This window comes from Oncorhynchus masou, chromosome 18, assembly GCF_036934945.1.
Source record: "Oncorhynchus masou masou isolate Uvic2021 chromosome 18, UVic_Omas_1.1, whole genome shotgun sequence".
Taxonomy (NCBI): Eukaryota; Metazoa; Chordata; class Actinopteri; order Salmoniformes; family Salmonidae; genus Oncorhynchus; species Oncorhynchus masou.
The window spans coordinates 79,385,823-79,408,948 of NC_088229.1; the positions used below are offsets into that span (position 1 = coordinate 79,385,823).

A 23,126-nucleotide genomic window follows, 5' to 3' on the forward strand; every position below is an offset into this window, starting at 1 on the left:
ACATATTGGAAGTGTAGTGGGAAGGAGAGAGGAGTGAGACTAACACAAAGCAACATATTGGAAGTGTAGTGGGAAGGAGAGAGGAGAACTACTAACACAAAGCAACATATTGGAAGTGTAGTGGGAAGGAGAGATGAGCGAGACGAACACAAAGCAACATATTGGAAGTGTTGTGGGAAGGAGAGAGGAGCGAGACTAACACAAAGCAACATATTGGAATTGTAGTGGGAAGGAGAGAGGAGCGAGACTAACACAAAGCAGCATATTGGAAGTGGCGGCAACACACATGCTCACTATCACACAGACGTTAATGCACATACACACACACCCCGAGTTTCTTACCTTCGAAAGTGCGTGCAGCGTCCACCAGGTGTGACCAGTCGAGTCCGGAGGCGGAGTCAGGGAGGGGCATGAGACCAGGGTCGTTGAACTTTGACCTGTCAGCCAGCGAACCATCAGAGAACCAGAACTCATCTCGAGAGAGAGAGAGAGAGAAGACAGGCAGGTCAATGACCAGCACACACATGGTCTTTGACTTCAGGACATTTTTAGATTAATCCAAATGAATTAATCTCTTGCACAGAACCAGAGAAAATGTGTAACAGGCCTTCCTGGAGAAGGCCCTTATAACCAATAACAGGAACAACTGTTCTGTCAACAAGTTCACTAAATATTGTAAGAAAGACCAAACAAGACCCAGTGTCCTTGGCTAGGAGCCGTACACAAAACCCAGTATCCTTGGCTAGGAGCCCTACCCAAGACCCAGTGTCCTTGGCTAGTAGCCCTCCGCAAGACCCAGTGTCCTTGGCTAGGAACCATACACAAGACCCTGTGTCCTTGGCTAGGAACCATACCCAAGACCCAGTGTCCTTGGCTCGGAGCTGTACCCAAGACCCAGTGTCCTTGGCAAGGAGCCATACACAAGACCCTGTGTCCTTGGCTATGAGCCCTCCACAAGACCCAGTGTCCCTGGCTATGAGCCGTACACAAGACCCAGTGTCCTTGACTAGGAGCCGTACCCAAGACCCAGTGTCCTTGGCTAGGAGCCCTCCACAAGACCCAGTGTCCTTGGCTAGGAGCCGTACCCAAGACCCAGTGTCCTTGGCTAGGAGCCCTCCACATACCCAGTGTCCTTTGCTAGGAGCCGTACCCAAGACCCAGTGTCCTTGGCTAGGAGCCCTCCACAAGACCCAGTGTCCTTATTTAGGAGCCCTCAGCAAGACCCAGTGTCCTTGGCTAGGAGCCCTCCACAAGACCCTGTGTCCTTGGCAAGGAGCCATTCACAAGACCCTGTGTCCTTGGCTAGGAGCCGTTCACAAGACCCTGTGTCCTCGGCTAGGAGCCCTCCACAAGACCCTGTGTCCTTGGCTAGGAGCCGTTCACAAGACCCAGTGTCCTTGGCTAGGAGCCCTCCACAAGACCCTGTGTACCTTGGCTAGGAGCCGTACCCAAGACCCTGTGTCCTTGGCTAGGCAACCTCCACAAGACCCTGTGTCCTTGGCTAGGAGCCGTACCCAAGACCCAGTGACCTTGGCTAGGAGCCGTACCCAAGACCCTGTGTCCTTGGCTAGGCAACCTCCACAAGACCCTGTGTCCTTGGCTAGGAGCCATACCCAAGACCCAGTGACCTTGGCTAGGAGCCCTCCACAAGACCCTGTGTCCTTGGCTAGGAGCCATACACAAGACCCTGTGTCCTTGGCTAGGAGCCATACACAAGTCCCTGTGTCCTTGGCTAGGAGCCATACACAAAACTCAGTGTCCTTGGCTAGGAGCCCTCCACAAGACTCAGTGTCCTTGGCTAGGAGCCGTACCCAAGACCCAGTGTCCTTGGCTAGGAGCACTCCACAAGACCCTGTGTCCTTGGCTAGGCAACCTCCACAAGACCCTGTGTCCTTGGCTAGGAGCCCTCCCCAAGACCCAGTGTCCTTGGCTAGGAGCCCTCCACAAGACCCTGTGTCCTTGGCTAGGAGCCATACACAAGACCCTGTGTCCTTGGCTAGGAGCCATACACAAGACCCAGTGTCCTTGGCTAGGAGCCATACACAAACCTCAGTGTCCTTGGCTAGGAGCCCTCCACAAGACTCAGTGTCTTTGGCTAGGAGCCGTACCCAAGACCACGTGTCCTTGGCTAGGAGCCCTCCACAAGACCCTGTGTCCTTGGCTAGGAGCCATACACAAGACCCTGTGTCCTTGGCTAGGAGCCATACACAAGACCCTGTGTCCTTGGCTAGGAGCCATACACAAAACTCAGTGACCTTGGCTCGGAGCCCTCCACAAGACTCAGTGTCCTTGGCTAGGAACCATACACAAGACCAAGTGTCTTTGGCTAGGAACCGTACACAAGACCCAGTGTCCTTGGCTAGGAGCCCTCCACCATACCCTGTGTCCTTGGCTAGGAGCCGTACCCAAGACCCAGTGTCCTTGGCTAGGGGCCCTCCACAAGACCCTGTGTCATTTACATTACATTTACATTTAAGTGTCCTTGGCGAGGAGCCCTCCACATGATCCTGTGTCCTTGGCCAGGAGCTGTACCCAAGACCCAGTGTCCTTGGCTAGGAGACGTCCACAAGACCCAGTGTCCTTGGCTGGGAGACGTACCCAAGACCAAGTGAGCATTACAGCATCTCTCCTCTCTCCTCTGAAGAAGCCGTCTGAAGGGTAATAAATGGCTTGTCTCACTGGATGTCTTCATGTCTCAATCAACAACCCCTTTCGTTCAATTCAATTTCAATTTAAGGGGCTTTATGCATATGTTTACATTGCCAAAGCAAGTCAAAAAATTAAACATTACACTCATAAAGGTTCCAAAGGAATAGAGAAATTTCAAATATCATATTATGTCTATATACAGTGTTGTAACGATGTGAAAATAGTTAAAGTACAAAAGGGAAAATAAAATAACATAAATATGGGTTGTATTTACAATTATGTTTATTCTTCACTGGTTGCCCTTTTCTTGTGGCAAGAGGTCACAAATCTTACTGCTGTGTGGCATACTGTGGTATTTCACCAAAATCGGGGTTGTTTTCTAATTCTTTGTCGATCTGTGTAATCTGAGGGAAATATGTGTCTCTAATATGGTCATACATTTGGAAGGAGGTTAGGAAGTGCAGCTCAGTTTCCACCTCATTTTGTGGGCAGTGTGCAGATAGCCTGTCTTCTCTTGAGAGCCAGGTCTGCCTACGGCGTCCTTTCTCAATAGCAAGGCTATGCTCACTGAGTCTGTAAATAGTCAAATCTTTCCTTAGGTTCGGGTCAGTCACAGTGGTCAGGTATTCTGACACTGTGTACTCTCTGTTTAGGGCCAAATAACATTCAAGTTTGCTCATTCTAGTTTTACTTTCCAATGTGTCAAGTAATTATCGTTTTGTTTTCTCGTGATTTGATTGGGTCTAATTGTGTTGCTGTCCTGGGGCTCTGTGTGGTCAGTTTGTGTTTGTGAACAGAGCCCCAGGACCAGATTGCTTAGGGGACTCTAAGCAATATGTGTCTATATTAATCTCTCTGTAGGGGATGGATTTGTTATGTAAGGTTTGGGAATTACTTCCTTTTAGGTGGTTGTAGAATTTAACAACTTGTTTCTGGATTTTGATAATCAGCAGATATCGGTCTAATTTTGCTCTGCATTTTAGGTTGTACTCTCCCTCCCTATACTTTCACTTCCACTATTCCACTGCCTTTCTCTCTCTCCTCTCTCTCCTCTCCTCTCCTCTCCTCTCCTCTCCTCTCCTCTCCACTTCTCTTCTCTCCTCTCCTCTCCTCTCCTCTCTCTCTTCCCTTCTCTCCTCTCTCTCTTCCCTTCTCTCCTCTCCTCTCTCTCTCTCTTCCCCTCTCTCCTCTCTCTCCCTCTCTCTCTCTCTTCCCTTCTCTCCTCTCTCTCTCCTCTCTTCTCTCTTCCCTTCTCTCCTCTCCTCTCTCTCTCCCTTCCCTTCTCCCCTCTCTCTCTCCCCTTCTCTCCTCTCTCTTTCTCTTCCCTCCTCTCCTCTCCTCTCCTCTCTCTCCCTCTCTCTCTCTCTTCCCTCCTTTCCTCTCTCTCCCCTCTCCTCTCCTCTCTCTCTCTTCCCTTCTCTCCTCTCCTCTCTCTCTTCCCTTCTCTCCTCTCTCTCTCTCTCTCTCTGTCTCTCTCTTCCCTCCTCTCTCTCCTTGGTCACTATCTCTCCCTCTCCCTCCCTATCTCTTTATCTCTCTCTCTTGCTTGCTTTCTCCCTCTCTTTCAGCACTCTCCTTGACAGACAGGGAATGCAATATAAAGGCTCTTATTTCACAGAGAAGACTTTGAAAATGACAGGAGAGGGAGAGAGGGGAGAGCGATCAAGAGAGTGAGAGTGAGAGAGAGAGAGAGAGAGAGAGAGAGAGAGAGAGAGAAAGAGATAATTCCCTCCCTCCAATTTGAGTCTCTCAGACTCAGAGTGATCAACTATTTACCAAATTGGTAGGTTTTAGTGTGGGGGAGAAAGATAGAGAGAAGAGAGAGCTCGTAACAGCTACCCTTCAAAACAATCAGGCATCCATCAGGCATGACAGTTACGAGAAGGCAACAGGAATAGAGACAGCTGAGAGTGTTAAGAGAGAAGGATCAGCTAAGGAGGTTAAGAGAAAAGAACCAGCTAAGAAGGTTAAGAGCGAAGAACCAGCTAAGAAGGTTAAGAGATAAGAACCAACTAAGAAGGTTAAGATAGAAGAACCAACTAAGAAGGTTAATAGAGAAGAACCAGCTAAGAGGATGAAGAGAGAAGAACCAGCTAAGCAGGTTAAGAGAGAAGAACCAGCTAAGAAGGTTAAGAGAGAAGAACCAGCTAAGAAGGTTAAGAGAGAAGAACCAGTGAAGAAGGTTAAGAGAGAAGAACCAGCTAAGAAGGTTAAGAGAGAAGACCCAGCTAAGAGGGCAAAGAGAGAAGAACCAGCTAAGAGGGCAAAGAGAGAATGACCAGCTAAGGAGGTTAAGAGAGAAGAACCAGCTAAGAAGGTTAAGAGAGAAGAACCAGTGAAGAAGGTTAAGAGAGAAGAACCAGCTAAGAAGGTTAAGAGAGAAGAACCAGCTAAGAGGGCAAAGAGAGAAGAACCAGCTAAGAGTGCAAAGAGAGAAGAACCAGCTAAGAAGGTTAAGAGAGAAGAACCAACTAAGAAGGTTAAGAGAGACGAACCAACTAAGAAGGTTAAGAGAGAAGAACCAGCTAAGAGGATGAAGAGAGAAGAACCAGCTAAGCAGATTAAGAGAGAAGAACCAGCTAAGAAGGTTAAGAGAGAAGAACCAGCTAAGAAGGTTAAGAGAGAAGAACCAGCTATGAAGGTTAAGAGAGAAGAACCAGCTAAGAGGGCAAAGTGAGAAGAACCAGCTAAGAGGGCAAAGAGAGAAGGACCAGCTAAGAGGGCAAAGAGAGAAGAACCAACTAAGAAGGTTAAGAGAGAAGAACCAGCTAAGAAGGTTAAGAGAGAAGAACCAACTAAGAGGGCAAAGAGAGAAGAACCAGCTAAGAGGGCAAAGAGAGAAGAACCAACTAAGAAGGTTAAGAGAGAAGAACCAGCTAAGAAGGTTAAGAGAGAAGAACCAGCTAAGAAGGTTAAGAGAGAAGAACCAACTAAGAGGGCAAAGAGAGAAGAACCATCTAAGAGGGCAAAGAGAGAAGAACCAACTAAGAAGGTTAAGAGAGAAGAACCAGCTAAGAAGGTTAAGAGAGAAGAACCAACTAAGAGGGCAAAGAGAGAAGAACCAGCTAAGAGGGCAAAGAGAGAAGAACCAACTAAGAAGGTTAAGAGAGAAGAACCAGCTAAGAAGGTTAAGAGAGAAGAACCAACTAAGAAGGTTAAGAGAGAAGAACCAGCTAAGAAGGTTAAGAGAGAAGAACCAGCTAAGAAGGTTAAGAGAGAAGAACCAACTAAGAGGGCAAAGAGAGAAGAACCAGCTAAGAGGGCAAAGAGAGAAGAACCAACTAAGAAGGTTAAGAAAGAAGAACCAGCTAAGAAGGTTAAGAGAGAAGAACCAACTAAGAAGGTTAAGAGAGAAGAACCAGCTAAGAAGGTTAAGAGAGAAGAACCAACTAAGAAGGTTAAGAGAGAAGAACCAGCTAAGAGGGCAAAGAGAGAAGAACCAGCTAAGAGGATGAACAGCAGCACTTCAAAGACATTCTCTTTATCTCAACAGAGCACTGAATACCAATATGGAAATGAAACCGAGGAAGGGAGAGGAGAGACAGACAGGGTCTGACAGGTGAACAGGACATTCTGTGTGACTGACAGTATAGCTGTCCTAATGAGGATTGAGCATGTTCATGTCAGAGACCTCCTCCTCTCAGCTGGTCAGTCTAGACTAGTGAGGACACAGCTCTCCAACTCATTCATTTCAGTGTGAGTGCCTCAAGCGTTCAGTCTCAGTGAACATTAGCTGGTTGTGACAGGTCTTAATGCACCTTAATGACAGACATATTTCCATTGTATGTGTGGATGTGTTTGTGCAATACTTACTCCTGAGGTTGGAGCCCCCCTGTCCTGGCATGCGTGGTGGCAGGGTGGCGTGATAGGGTGGAGTGGTGGAGAACAGGATGTCATTGGGCAGTGCCTGGTCCAGCATGGAGCTATGGGAGGAGGCGTAGGACGAGCCCTTTCTGTTGCTGCTACACACACTCTCGTCTGATAGGGTACGGTACAGGGAGCGCCGTGGTGATAGGCTGCCCGTCGCAGACATCTGGAGGGGGGAATAGAACACATCAACACACATTCACAACAAGAGCAGACAACAATCTGCTCCTTCCCAGCTAACAACGAATTCCCAGAAATGTATAGAACGTTCCCTTAAGAGTCTCATTAGATTATTAACTAAAGTTTTCATAGGAATGTTCCCCTGATGTCTCCAAGAGACAATTACCTTAATGTCAAATAGGACTTACCCAGAATGTGGTTACCATGTTCTCAGAATGTAAGCTCCGGGGCCTGGCCAACATCCATCCCCCCCCCCTCCACACACACACGGTTCCTCGAGAGCTGCCATCCATTCCCCACCCCCAAGCAATACCAGTAAAACGTTTATATAATTGAAACTTTTAGAGACAGGATTAGTGCTTTTATATTTAATCATCTCAACCCACACAGTGCATATTCATTATATAGATAGGCATGCTTTATCTTGTCTGGTTTATCATCCCAGATAAAATGAAGAAAATAAATTTGCTCATATGATTGGAAAAACAAATCATCAGGAGCCACAGAGGAAATCAAGAAGATCCACAAGTATTCTTTCTCAATAGCTGGTAGCTGATTTTTTTTTGACTGAAGCAGAACTCTAGTGCAATATGAGACTCACTGAAGCATTCGTTAATTTACAAAAGGATAGTCTAATAGGGTGGTCTAATAGGATAGTCTAATAGGGTAGTCTAATAAGGTAGTCTAATAGGATAGTCTAATAAGGTAGTCTAATAGGGTAGTCTAATAAGGTAGTCTAATAGGATAGTCTAATAAGGTTGTCTAATAGGACAAGTTTAATAGGGTAGTTTAATAGGGTATCTAATAGGATAGTATAATAGGATAGTCTAATAAGGTAGTCTAATAGGGTAGTCTTATAAGGTAGTCTAATAGGATAGTATAATATGGTAGTTTAAAAGGGTATATAATGGGATAGTCTAATAGGAAAGTCTCATAGGGTAGTCTAATAAGGTATATAATATGGTATCTAATAGGATAGTCTAATAAGGTAGTCTAATAGGGTAGTCTAATAGGATACTCTAAAAGGATAGTCTAATAGGATAGTCTAATAGGGTAGTCTAATAGGGTAGTCTAATAAGGTAGTCTAATAGGGTAGTTTAATAGGATATCTAATAAGGTAGTCTAAAAGGGTAGTCTAATACGATAGTCTAAAAGGATAGTCTAATAGGGTAGTCTAATAGGGTATCTGATTTGATAGTCTAATAAGGTAGTCTAATAGGATAGTCTAATAGGGTCCATAATAAGATGTCTAATAGGGTAGTCTAATAGGTTTAGTTGAATAGGATAGTCTAATAGGGTAGTTTAATAGGGTATCTAATAGGATAGTCTAATAAGGTAGTCTAATAAGGTATTCTAATAGGATAGTCTAATAGAATAGTCTAATAAGGTAGTCTAATAGGGTAGTCTAATAGGATACTCTAAAAGGATAGTCTAATAGGATAGTCTAATAGGGTAGTCTAATAGGGTAGTCTAATAAGGTAGTCTAATAGGGTAGTTTAATAGGATATCTAATAAGGTAGTCTAATAGGGTAGTCTAATACGATAGTCTAAAAGGATAGTCTAATAGGGTAGTCTAATAAGGGAGTCAAATAGGGTAGTTTAATATGGTATCTAATAGCATAGTATAATAAGGTAGTCTAATAGGGTAGTCTAATAGGGTAGTCTAATAGGGTATCTGATTTGATAGTCTAATAAGGTAGTCTAATAGGATAGTCTAATAGGGTCCATAATAAGATGTCTAATAGGGTAGTCTAATAGGTTTAGTTGAATAGGATAGTCTAATAGGGTAGTTTAATAGGGTATCTAATAGGATAGTCTAATAAGGTAGTCTAATAAGGTATTCTAATAGGATAGTCTAATAGAATAGTCTAATAAGGTAGTCTAATAGGGTAGTCTAATAAGATAGTCTAAAAGGATAGTCTAATAGGGTAGTCTAATAGGGTAGTCTTATAAGGTAGTCTCATAGGGTAGTCTTATAAGGTAGTCTAATAGGATAGTATAATAGGGTAGACTAATAGGGTAGTTTAAAAGGGTATATCATAGGATAGTCTAATAGGATAGTCTCATAGGGTAGTCTAATAAGGTATATAATATGGAATCTAATACGATAGTCTAATAAGGTAGACTAACAGGGTAGTCTAATAGGATAGTCTAAAAGGATAGTCTAATAGGATAGTCTCATAGGGTAGTCTAATAAGGTATATAATATGGTATCTAATAGGATAGTCTAATAAGGTAGTCTAATAGGGTAGTCTAATAGGATAGTCTAAAAGGATAGTCTAATAGGATAGTCTAATAGGGTAGTCTAATAAGGTAGTCTAATGGGGTAGTTTAATAGGATATCTAATAGGATAGTCTAATAGGGTAGTCTAATAGGATAGTCTAAAACGATAGTCTAAAAGGATAGTCTAATAGGGTAGTCTAATAAGGGAGTCTAATAGGATAGTCTAATAGCGTAGTCTAATAGGGTAGTTTAATATGGTATCTAATAGGATAGTATAATAAGGTAGTCTAAGAGGGTAGTCTAATAGGGTATCTAATATGATAGTCTAATAAGGTAGTCTAATAGGATAGTCTAATAGGGTACATAATAAGATGTCTAATAGGGTAGTCTAATAGGATAGTCTAAAAGGATAGTCTAATAGGGTAGTTTAATAGGGTAGTCTAATAAGGTAGTCTTATAGGGTAGTCTAATAAGGTCGTCTAATAGGGTAGTCTAATAAGGTAGTCTAATAGGATAGTCTAATAAGGTAGTCTAATAGGCTAGTCTAATAAGGTCGTCTAATAGGGTTGTCTAATAGGATAGTATAATAGGGTTGTCTAATAGGGTATCTAATAGGATAGTCAAATAGGGTAGTCCTATAAGGTAGTCTAATAGGATGGTATAATAGGGTAGACTAATAGGGTCGTTTAAAAGAGTATATAACGGGATAGTCTAATAGGGTAGTCTAATAGGGTAGTTTAATATGGTATCTAATAGGATAGTATAATAAGGTAGTCTAATAGGATAGTCTAATAGGGTAGTCTAATAAGGTAGTCTAATAGGGTAGTTTAATAGGATATCTGATAGGATAGTCTAACAAGGTATTCTAATAGGGTAGTCTAATAGGATAGTCTAAAACGATAGTCTAAAAGGATAGTCTAATAGGGTAGTCTAATAAGGGAGTCTAATAGGATAGTCTAATAGTGTAGTCTAATAGGGTAGTTTAATATGGTATCTAATAGGATAGTATAATAAGGTAGTCTAATAGGATAGTCTAATGGGGTAGTCTAATAGGGTATATAATAAGATGTCTAATAGGGTAGTCTAATAGGGTAGTTTAATATGATAGTCTAATATGGTATTTAATAGCGTAGTCTAAAAGGGTAGTCTAATAGGGTAGTCTTACAGGATAATCTGATAGGATAGTCTAATAGGGTAGTCTAATAGGATAGTCTAATAGGATAGTCTAATAGGGTAGTCTAATAGTGTATATAATAAGATGTCTAAAAGGTAATCTAATAGGATAGTCTAAAAGGATAGTCTAATAGGGTAGTCTAATAAGGTAGTCTAATAGGATAGTCTAATGGGGTAGTCTAATAAGGTAGTCTAGTAGGGTAGTCTAATAGGGTATATAATAAGGTACTCTAATAAGGTAGTCTAATAGGGTAGTCTAATAGGATAGTCTAAAACAATAGTCTAAAAGGATATTCTAATAGGGTAGTCTAATAAGGTAGTCTAAAAGGATAGTCTAAAAGGATAGTCTAAAGGATAGTCTAATAGGGTAGTCTAATAGGGTAGTCTAATAAGGTAGTCTAGTAGGGTAATTTTATAGGATATCTAATAGGATAGTCTAAAAGGATAGTCTAATAGGGTAGTCAACTAGGATAGTCTAATAGGGTATATAATAAGATGTCTAATAAGGTAGTCTAATAGGGTAGTCTAATAGGATAGTCTAAAACGATAGTCTAAAAGGATAGTCTAATAGGGTAGTCTAATAAGGGAGTCTTATAGGATAGTCTAATAGGTAGTCTAAAATTGTAGTTTTATATGGTTAATAATAGGATAGTCTAATAGGGTAGTTTAATAGGATAGTCTCATAGGGTAGTCTAATAGGGTAGTCTAATAAGGTAGTCTAATATGATAGTCTCATAAGGTATTCTAATAGGGTATATAATAAGATGTCTAATAGGGTAGTCTAATAGGGTAGTTTAATATGATAGTCTAATATGGTAGTTTAATAGCGTAGTCTAAAAGGGTAGTCTAATAGGGTAGACTTACAGGATAATCTGATAGGATAGTCTAATAGGGTAGTCTAATAAGGTAGTCTAATAGGGTAGTCTAATAAGGTAGTCTAATAGGGTAGTCTAATAAGGTAGTCTAATAGGGTAGTCTAGTAAGGTAGTCAAATAGGATAGTCTAATAGGATAGTCTAATAGGGTATATAATAAGATGTCTAATAGGGTAATCTAATAGGATAGTCTAATAGGGTAGTCTAATAAGGTAGTCTAGTAGGGTAGTCTAATAGGGTATATAATAAGGTACTCTAATAAGGTAGTCTAATAGGGTAGTCTAATAGGATAGTCTAAAACAATAGTCTAAAAGGATAGTCTAATAGGGTAGTCTAATAAGGTAGTCTAATAGGATAGTCTAATAGGGTAGTCTAATAAGGTAGTCTAGTAGGGTAGTCTAATAGGGTATATAATAAGGTACTCTAATAAGGTAGTCTAATAGGGTAGTCTAATAGGATAGTCTAAAACAATAGTCTAAAAGGATAGTCTAATAGGATAGTCCTATAAGGGAGTCTAATAGGATAGTCTAATAGGTATTCTAATAGTATAGTCTAAAAGGATAGTCTAAAAGGATAGTCTAATAGGGTAGTCTAATAAGGTAGTCTAATAGGGTAGTCTAATAGGATAGTCTAAAAGGATAGTCTAATAGGATAGTCTAATAGGGTAGTCTAATAAGGTAGTCTAATAGGGTAGTCTAATAGGATAGTCTAATAGGGTAGTCTAATAAGGTGCACTAAAAGGATAGTCTAAAAGGATAGTCTAAAGGATAGTCTAATAGGGAAGTCTAATAGGGTAGTCTAATAAGGTAGTCTAGTAGGGTAATTTTATAGGATATCTAATAGGATAGTCTAAAAGGATAGTCTAAAAGGATAGTCTAAAAGGATAGTCTAATAGGGTAGTCTAATAAGGGAGTCTTATAGGATAGTCTAATAGGTAGTCTAAAATTGTAGTTTAATATGGTATCTAATAGGATAGTCTAATAGGGTATATAATAAGATGTCTAATAAGGTAGTCTAATAGGGTAGTCTAATAGGATAGTCTAAAACGATAGTCTAAAAGGATAGTCTAATAGGGTAGTCTAATAAGGGAGTCTTATAGGATAGTCTAATAGGTAGTCTAAAATTGTAGTTTAATATGGTATCTAATAGGATAGTCTAATAGGGTAGTTTAATAGGATAGTCTCATAGGGTAGTCTAATAGGGTAGTCTAATAAGGTAGTCTAATATGATAGTCTCATAAGGTAGTCTAATAGGGTAGTCTAATAGGGTAGTCTAATAGGGTATATAGTAAGATGTCTAATAAGGTAGTCTAATAGGGTAGTCTAATAGGGTAGTCTAATAGGATATATAATAAGATGTCTAATAAGGTAGTCTAATAGGGTAGTCTAATAGGGTAGTCTAATAAGGTAGTCTAATAGGATAGTCTAATAGGGTAGTCTAATAAGGTAGTCTAGTAGGGTAGTCTAATAGGGTATATAATAAGGTACTCTAATAAGGTAGTCTAATAGGGTAGTCTAATAGGATAGTCTAAAACAATAGTCTAAAAGGATAGTCTAATAGGATAGTCCTATAAGGGAGTCTAATAGGATAGTCTAATAGGTATTCTAATAGTATAGTCTAAAAGGATAGTCTAAAAGGATAGTCTAATAGGGTAGTCTAATAAGGTAGTCTAATAGGGTAGTCTAATAGGATAGTCTAAAAGGATAGTCTAATAGGATAGTCTAATAGGGTAGTCTAATAAGGTAGTCTAATAGGGTAGTCTAATAGGATAGTCTAATAGGGTAGTCTAATAAGGTGCACTAAAAGGATAGTCTAAAAGGATAGTCTAAAGGATAGTCTAATAGGGAAGTCTAATAGGGTAGTCTAATAAGGTAGTCTAGTAGGGTAATTTTATAGGATATCTAATAGGATAGTCTAAAAGGATAGTCTAAAAGGATAGTCTAAAAGGATAGTCTAATAGGGTAGTCTAATAAGGGAGTCTTATAGGATAGTCTAATAGGTAGTCTAAAATTGTAGTTTAATATGGTATCTAATAGGATAGTCTAATAGGGTATATAATAAGATGTCTAATAAGGTAGTCTAATAGGGTAGTCTAATAGGATAGTCTAAAACGATAGTCTAAAAGGATAGTCTAATAGGGTAGTCTAATAAGGGAGTCTTATAGGATAGTCTAATAGGTAGTCTAAAATTGTAGTTTAATATGGTATCTAATAGGATAGTCTAATAGGGTAGTTTAATAGGATAGTCTCATAGGGTAGTCTAATAGGGTAGTCTAATAAGGTAGTCTAATATGATAGTCTCATAAGGTAGTCTAATAGGGTAGTCTAATAGGGTAGTCTAATAGGGTATATAGTAAGATGTCTAATAAGGTAGTCTAATAGGGTAGTCTAATAGGGTAGTCTAATAGGATATATAATAAGATGTCTAATAAGGTAGTCTAATAGGGTAGTCTAATAGGATAGTCTAAAACGATACTCTAAAAGGATAGTCTAATAGGGTAGTCTGATAAGGGAGTCTAATAGGATAGTCTAATAGGTGGTTTAATAGGGTAGTTTAATATGGTATCTAATAGGATAGTCTAATGGGGTAGTTTAATAGGATAGTCTAATAGGGTAGTCTAATAGGGTAGTCTAATAAGTTAGTCTAATAGGATAGTCTAATAGGGTAGTCTAATAGGGTAGTTTAATATGGTATCTAATAGGATAGTATAATAAGGTAGTCTAATAGGGTAGTCTAATAGGGTAGTTTAATATGGTATCTAATATGATAGTCTAATAGGATAGTATACTAGGGTAGTCTAATAAGGTAGTCTAATAGTGTAGTCTAATAAGGTAGTCTAAAAGGATAGTCTAAAAGGATAGTCTAAAGGATAGTCTAATAGGGTAGTCTAATAGGGTAGTCTAATAAGGTAGTCTAGTAGGGTAATTTTATAGGATATCTAATAGGATAGTCTAAAAGGATAGTCTAATAGGGTAGTCTAATAGGATAGTCTAATAGGGTATATAATAAGATGTCTAATAAGGTAGTCTAATAGGGTAGTCTAATAGGATAGTCTAAAACGATAGTCTAAAAGGATAGTCTAATAGGGTAGTCTAATAAGGGAGTCTTATAGGATAGTCTAATAGGTGATCTAATAGGGTAGTTTAATATGGTATCTAATAGGATAGTCTAATGGGGTAGTTTAATAGGATAGTCTAATAATGTAGTCTAATAAGGTAATCTAATAGGATAGTCTAATAGGGTAGTCTAGTAGGGTAGTTTAATATGGTATCTAATAGGATAGTATAATAAGGTAGTCTAATAGGGTAGTCTGATAGGGTATCTAATAGTGTAGTCTAATAGGGTAGTCTAATAGGGTAGTTTAATATGGTATCTAATATGATAGTCTAATAGGGTAGTATACTAAGGTAGTCTAATAGGGTAGTCTAATAGGGTATCTAATATGATAGTCTAATAGGATAGTCTAATAGGATAGTCTAATAGGGTAGTCTAATTGGGTAGTTTAATATGGTATCTAATATGATAGTCTAATAGGATAGTATAATATTTTAGTCTAATAGGGTAGTCTAATAGGGTAGTCTAATAGGGTATCTAATATGATATTCTAATAGGATAGTCCAATAGGATAGTCTAATAGGGTAGTCTAATAGGGTATATAATAAGATGTCTAATAGGATAGTCTAATAGGATAGTCTAATAGGGTAGTTTAATAGAATAGTCTAAAAGGGTAGTCTAATTAGGGAGTCTAATAGGGTAGTTTAATAGAATAGTCTAATAGGGTAGTTTAATATGGTATCTAATAGTATAGTATAATAAGGTAGTCTAATAAGATAGTCTAATATGATAGTCTAATAGGATAGTCTAATAGGATAGTCTAATAAGGTAGTCTAATAGGATAGTCTAAAAGGGTAGTCAAAGGGGTAGTCTAATAGGGTAGTCAAATAGGGTAGTTTAATATGGTATCTAATAGGGTAGTATAATAAGGTTTTCTAATAGGGTAGTCTAATAAGGTAGTCTAATAGGATAGTCTAATAGGATATTCTAATATGTTAGTTTAATAGTGTATCTAATAGGGTAGTCTAATAGGGTAGTCTAATAGGATAGCCTAATAGGGTCGTCTAATAGGGTAGTTTAATAGGATAGTCTTATAGGGTAGTCTAATAGGATAATCTGATAGGGTAGTCGAAATAGGGTAGTCTAATAGGGTAGTCTAATAGGGTTTTCTAATAGGATAGTCTAATTGGGTAGTCTAAATGGATAGTCGAATTGGGTAGTCTAATAAGGTATTCTAATAGGACAGTCTAATAGGATAGTCTAATAGGGTATCTAATAACTCAGTTGGGTGTGAAAAATACCCCCATTTCTGCCACAGTTCAGACTACTGATAGATGCTGTGGTCAGTCAGAGTTGAGTCCTATTGGAAAGTGTAGCCTCATGGCTATAACTCAGCCCTATGCTGTTCCTGCTTCTGTTGCCTATTTGAGTGCTTACTTAATATCTTCAGCAAACGCAAAATGTTGGATAAAGACATTTCACTAATCCGGCTGTTTTTCATTTTTGCTATGGGTATTACAATTGAATTTGAATTAACTGAATGATGAATATGAAGAAGACAGTGATCTTCCTCCGTCTCGCACACCAAAATAAACATATATTATTTTCTACTTCGTCAGAAGAAGCTGGATCATATACTATACAGTTTTGGTTCATCAACGTCTTTATGCTTTTTTTTTTAATGATACAGAATACAAAATACAGATGTTTATTTCAACTACATCATTGAAGGCAGACCAGCAGAAAGATAAACATTCTCTGAGGACAAAGATACGGGCGACAGCTGATGCATTGGTCCAGAGCCACCATTGACTGAAGGCTGAGAATGACACATTGAAGAGGGCGAGGAACGAGATGGAGTCAGGTGTGCCTGGCATGGACAGAATGCAGGGTGTTGGTATTGAATGTAACCAGAATTAAAAGTCCACTTTTATCCTTTGCGGATGGTATTGTGACTATTGTTGTTTTGAAGGACACACCTGTGAGCTCTGAAACTCCACCTCCGACAGGCAGAGGCAACATACGTGGCGGGTTCGTCAGGTTGTCGGTTCACCCTGATATTTCCATTCCTCTTCTGACACCAGAAATTGACGAACTGCTCACCAGGCAAAGCAAGGGCCGTCCGGATCATTATGCTGTTCTGCTATTCCATGGATGTGTAACCGAAGAGAGATACCATGAGTGGAAACAGAATACCAACTGGGATGCATCCAGAGGCGAATGTGGCTTAGCAGTGAACCTCTGGGTGTTCATCATTAATACCGTGTCTCAGAAGATTCTGTCCATGACTTACGCAACCAGAAAAAGCATTAAAGACAGAGTTCATGATCTCTCCCTTATGTAAGGAATTTGGCACTTTACTATGTTTACTATGTAGATTACAGTAAACATCTCATTGTCCTGTTTTTGGTCAGACTCCACAGTAGCCTAATAAACAATTGCATTATAAATCAGTTATATTTTCATCAAATTCAATAATATATTTGTGCCACTGTAAATGCTGTGTTTTTCTTTTTAGAATATAGAGGCATTTTGAAAACATGTTTTCAAACACTTGTTTTTCCCAAGTGTAGCAGGTTGTGAACTCTGCAAACGTTTCCGAGAACGAGATAAATGACTGTAATTAATACGTTCATTCAATACATTGTAATACAAAAGAGGAAACCCACCCATAGTGGGCTATTAGCAGGACAATAGACTCCAAGAAAGAGATCAACAAGGGGGGAGGAGCCTTGTATTTAAAGACACTGAACAGTAGTCTAATAAACATATACATTTTCAAATAGTAAAACAAATATTCTAATTCAATAACATATTTCTACCACTGCCAGAAGAGGACTGGCCACCCCACATAGCCTGGTTCCTCTCTAGGTTTCTTCGTAGGTTCTGGCCTTTCTAGGGAGTTTATCTTAGCCACCGTGCTTCTACACCTGCATTGCTTGGTGTTTGGAGTTTTAGGCTGGGTTTCTGTACAGCACTTTGAGATATCAGCTGATGTACGAAGGGCTATATAAATACATTTTATTCTGATTCACTGTCGATGCTGTGTTTTTGTTTGATGGCCATAAAAACAGACCAAAAAAATTATAATAACATTTTCACATATTTTGAATTAATTCCTGAATTCAATTGCTTTAAACAACACGTTACAGTTTATTATTGCTTAATTATTCAAGTCTTCTTTTTCTTGGAATAGAATCACACTTCTCTGTGCTGGAGTTATTTTAAGAATACAAAAGAAGCGGTCCACCCTTGATGGGCTATCAACAGGACTGTCACGTTGAAATGAGCGGATCCAAGGCGCAGCGTACATAGAGTTCCACATGTTTATTCAAATGAAATTCACCAACAAACACAATAAAAAGCAAACGAGACGTAACGACTAGTGCTCACAGGCACTACACAAAAACCAGATCCCACAAACTAAAGTTGGAAAACAGGCTGCCTAAGTATGATCCCCAATCACAGACAACGATAGACAGCTGGGAACCATTCCCGGCCAACAAAGAAATAGAAAAACTAGAATGCCCACCCTAGTCACACTCTGACCTAACCAAATAGAGAAATAAAAAGGCTCTCTAAGGTCAGGGCGTGACAAGGACAATTGTCACGCCCTGGCCATAGAGAGGCTTTTATTCTCTATTTTGGTTAGGCCAGCGTGTGACTAGGGTGGGCATTCTAGTTTCTTTATTTCTATGTTTTGGCCGGGTATGGTTCCCAATCAGAGGCAGCTGTCTATCGTTGTCTCTGATTGGGGATCATACTTAGGCAGCCTTTTTTCCTTTGTATTTTGTGGGAAGTTATCTTTGTTAGTGGCACTATAGACCTAGTAAACTTTGTTTCTTTGTTGTGTGGAAATGTTAGGATTATTTTGCTCTTCACTCAGTCACTTATTTCGATATAATGAAATGTGTCCCTCAAGGGTCAATATTGGAACCTGTTCTCTTTACTAATGATAATATTGGTCTGTGAAAACCTGTAACATTCACCTATATGCAGACAACACTGTGATGCTATTACTCCTACAGCTGACCAGACTGATTTAGAGCTGTGATGTTGTTGCCTTGCAGAAAGCCCTGTGGTTTAAAATAGCACTTAATGCAGGAAAAAATTAAATATTGTCACGCCCTGGTCGAAATATATTGTGTTTGTCTTTATTTATGTGGTCAGGCCAGGGTGTGACATGGGTTTATTGTGGTGTGTTTTGTCTTGGGGTGTTGTTAGGTGTTGGGTGTGTGGCTTAGTGGGGGTATCTAGCATAGTTTATGGCTGTCTGGAGTGGTTCTCAATCAGAGGCAGGTGTTTATCGTTGTCTCTGATTGGGAACCATATTTAGGCAGCCATAATCTTTGAGTATTTCGTGGGTGATTGTTCTTGTCTCTGTGTTTGTGTTTACCAGATAGGCTGTATAGGTTTTCACGTTCCATTTGTCGTTTTGTATTGTTAGTTATTTCATGTCGAGTTCCCTTTCATTAAAGAACTTGAATAACTACCACGCTGCATTTTGGTCCGCTTCTCCTTCGACAGACGAGAACCGTTACAAATATGTTGTTTTTCTAATTTTCTTGCAAATGTTTCAAATGGATTACCCATGTATTGATTGGATGGTTCTCGCATCTCTTGGGTTTAAAATATCTGGGCTTTTGGATTGACAAAAATCTAACGTTTAAAAACATACAGACTTTTCTGCTCTGAACTATGGTGCCTCCATTTATCAGAGGGCAGCAGCCAAACTGAAAAAACATTCAGCCTTTTGCTTTATCACAGCTGACAGGTTTAATACTCATCATATTGTATCAGAACATCGAATGAACCTCACCAAAGTCCCATAGATCACTTCATTCCTCCCTTTTCATTTACAACGATAAGCTGCACAAGCTTCCAACATGTCTCAGTTCACTTTTAATAAATAAAGAAATATAGGGCACCAAACACGTTAGCAGGGTTAACACACCTCTAGTCTCAACTGGGTAAATCCTCCTTCAGTTTACATTTTTTGAATAATCTGCAGAACTCCCAGCATCTAAACTGCTAGGGCAGTTTAGGAGTCTGTTGAATTTGTTCAATTAAAATGTAACTTGTTATGATTAAATGCACACATGTCAAACCTGGGACAACTATAGTTTTAACCTGTTGAAACTCTAGGGGCGCAATTTCATTTTTGGATGAAAAACGTTCCCGTTTTAAACAAGATATTTTGTCACAAAAAGATGCTCGACTATGCATATAATTGATAGCTTTCGAAAGAAAACACTCTGACGTGTCCAGAACTGCAAAGATATTTTCTGTGCGTGCCCTAGAACGTGAGCTTCAGGCAAAACCAAGATGAGACGGCATCCAGGAAATGTGCAGGATTTTTGAGGCTCTGTTTTCCATTGTCTCCTTATATGGCTGTGAATGCGAGAGGAGTAAGTCTGCCCTTTCTGTCGTTTCCCCAAGGTGTCTGCAGCATTGTGACGTATTTGTAGGCATATCATTGGAAGATTGACCATAAGAAACCACATTTACCAGGTGTCCGCCCGGTGTCCTGCGCCGAAATTGGTGCGCAAAAGTCAGCTGCAAGTATTTTTCCACAGAATTCAGAGGAGAATGCAGGCTTCCACGAACGATATATCAATGAAGAGATATGTGAAAAAACACCTTGAGGATTGATTCCAAACAACGTTTGCCATGTTTCGGTCGATATTATGGAGTTAATTCGGAAAAAGTTTGATGTTGTAGGTGACTGAATTTTCAGTTCGTTTCGGTAGCCAAATGTGATGTACAAAACGGAACGATTTCTCCTACACACAGACACTTTCAGGAAAAACTGCGCATTTGGTATGTAACTGAGAGTCTCCTCATTGAAAACATCCGAAGCTCTTCAAAGGTAAATGATTTTATTTATTTGGTTATCTGGTTTTTGTGAAAATGTTGCGTGCTAGCAGGCGCATTATTTTCATTTTATTTGCGATTTTCATGAATAGTTAACGTTGCGTTATGCTAATGAGTTTGAGGCTATAAATAGGATCCCGGATCCGGGATTGCTCGTCGCATGAAGTTAAATCAAGATTGAAAAAAGGCGAAAGTTTAAGTTTGTGTGCAAAACTGTCATCAAGGCTGGCTACTTTGAAGAATCTAAAATCAAAAATATTTTTTGATTTGTTTAACACTTTTTTGGATAGGCAAGTCAGTTAAGAACAAATTCTCATTGTCAACGACAGCCCAGGAACAGTGGGTTACTAACTGCCAGCCCAGTTACTAACTGCCAGCCCAGGAACAGTGGGTTACTAACTGCCAGCCCAGGAACAGTGGGTTACTAACTGCCTTGTTCAACAGATTCTTAACCTTTCGGTTGTCCAACGCTCTAACAACTAGGCTACCTGCCGCCCCTAATGATCATGCTGTTTATTTAGCTTCTTGATATGCCATACCTGTCAGGTGGATGAATTATCTTGGCAAAGGAGAGATGCTCACTAACATGAATGGAAACAAATTTGTGCACATTTGAAAGAAATACGCTTTTTGTTTATTTGGATCATTTCTGGAATCTTTCATTTCAGCTCATGAAACATGGGACCAATACTTTACATGTTCTGTTTATATTTTTACAAAGTGTATTATATATTTATATTTAAGTATATTAAGGAATCAGTGTGTTAGTGTAATCTTGGCCCAGTACATACCTTAACACATTATTTTCATATGTTCATCCTTTAATGTATTTTAGGGGCAACGTTTCATTTAATTTGTATACCCCCAAGTATAACCCACAAAGACCATCTTCATCAATCTTTACTAGCGTAGCAGGATGGGCTATTAGCTGAACAATAGACTATTCAACCTTTACTAGCATAGCAGGATGGGCTATTAGCTGAACAATAGACTATTCAACCTTTACTAGCGTAGCAGGATGGGCTATTAGCTGAACAATAGACTATTCAACCTTTACTAGCGTAGCAGGATGGGCTATTAGCTGAACAACAGACTATTCAATCTTTTCTAAAGAATTGTCTAATAGCCGAGCTAAGTGTGAACCCCCCCCCAACTTGAGCTAGAGGTGAACCCCCCCAACTTAAGCTAGGTGTGAACCCCCCCTCCAAATTTTTCTACCTACACGGTTAATGTTCTGAAAAAATAAATATACAGTTGTCATGACTCCTGAGGGGTGCAGCGATCTAAGGCACTGCATCTCGGTGCAAGAGGCTTTACTACAGTCCTTGGTTCGAATTCAGGCTGTATCACATCCAACCATGATTGCGAGTGCCATAAGGCCGTGTACAATTGGCCCCAGCGTCATCCGGGTTTGGCCGGTGTAGGCCATCATTGTAAATAAGAATTTGCTCTTACCTGACTTGCCTAGTTAAATAAAGGTTCAATTTGAAAAACAGCTGGCGGCAACCACAATGCAATCAATATGAGGGGAACAGTGGCTGGTGCTGAAAATATAGCTAACTTGTTATGCAAGTGTTGCACACCAACAGATGGAGAAAACCTACACCAGTCGAGCAATTCATTTCAACAATAACCTTCATTTTAATTTGACTTTACAAACAACAAGAGGGTTAATTGGAGTCTGTTTATTTGGAGCATAGACCTATATAACACAACTTAACTGGCTGAGGTAGGCTATGAGGCGTTATTAGGCCTACTTACAATTACAACTGGACAAAAATTGAGCATTCTACATAAAAACATATTTTAAAGATACAAAATGTCTGCACGTTGAAACTTAAACAATGTAACTACAAATTAAAGTTTGTAAATCCCAAACTCTAAAAGTAATTGGAAAGGTAGATACAAATGATGATGACATTGTGCTTACAATAAAGAATGTAAACAAGATGCTGTGTCTTCACAACTGTAACATGTGTAGTACTGTAGTACTTTAGTACTGTAACAGGTGTAGTACTGTAGTACTGTAGTACTGTAACACTATAGCAGGTGTAGTACTGTAGTACTGTAGTACTGTAGTACTGTAGTACTGTAGCAGGTGCAGTACTGTAGCACTGTAGCAGGTGTAGTACTGAAGTACTGTAGCACTGTAGCAGGTGTAGTACTGAAGTACTGTAGCACTGTAGCAGGTGTTGTACTGTAGTACTGTAGCAGGTGTAGTACTGTAGCAGGTGTAGTACTGTAGTACTGTAGCAGGTGAGCAGGTGTAGTACTGTGGTACGGTAGTACTGTAGCAGGTGTAGTACTGTAGTACTGTAGCAGGTGTAGTACTGTAGTATGGTAGTACTGTAGCAGGTGTAGTACTGTAGTACTGTAGCAGGTGTAGTACTGTAGTACTGTAGCAGATGTAGTACTGTAGTACTGTAGCAGGTGTAGTACTGTAGCACTGTAGTACTGTAGTACGGTAGTACTGTAGCAGGTGTAGTACTGTAGTACTGAAGCAGGTGTAGTACTGTAGCAGGTGTAGTACTGTAGCACTGTAGCAGGTGTAGTTCTATAGTACTGTAGCAGGTGTAGTACTATAGTACTGTAGCAGGTGTAGTACTATAGTACTGTAGCAGGTGTAGTACGGTAGTACTGTAGCAGGTGCAGTACTATAGTACTGTAGCAGGTGTAGTACGGTAGTACTGTAGCAGGTGTAGTACTGTAGTACTGTAGTACTGTAGTACGGTAGTACTGTAGCAGGTGTAGTACTGTAGTACTGTAGCAGGTGTAGTACTGTAGTACGGTAGTACTGTAGCAGGTGTAGTACGGTAGTACTGTAGCAGGTGTAGTACTGTAGTACTGTAGCAGGTGTAGTACTGTAGTACGGTAGTACTGTAGCAGGTGTAGTATGGTAGTACTGTAGCAGGTGTAGTATTGTAGAACGGTAGTACTGTAGCAGGTGTAGTACGGTTGTACTGTAGTACGGTAGTACTGTAATAGGGTAGTACTGTAGCAGGAGTAGTACTGTAGCAGGAGTAGTACTGTAGTACGGTATTACTGTAGTACCGTAGTACTGTAGCAGGTGTAGTACTGTAGCAGGTGTAGTATTGTAGTACGGTAGTACTGTAGCAGGTGTAGCCCATCATACAAATGTAATAATAATCAATCATTTTTCTTTTTTTTTAACCATCTTACATATGAAACCTTATTTGTTCATCGAAAATGGTGAATAACTCACCACAGGTT

General features: G+C 39.6%; 1 protein-coding gene across 2 annotated transcripts in view; it reads right to left on the bottom strand.

The window, feature by feature from the left end:
* The window catches only part of LOC135505296 (signal-induced proliferation-associated 1-like protein 2), a 492,209-nt gene that overhangs the window by 50,986 nt on the left and 418,097 nt on the right, over positions 1-23,126 (bottom strand). For both annotated transcript variants that reach the window (XM_064924540.1, XM_064924538.1), the window contains 2 exons: positions 6,463-6,682; positions 343-474 (listed from right to left, as the gene is read on the bottom strand). In XM_064924540.1, coding sequence (XP_064780612.1) covers positions 343-474; positions 6,463-6,682 — 352 coding nt within the window. The remainder of the gene's footprint in view (positions 1-342; positions 475-6,462; positions 6,683-23,126) is intronic.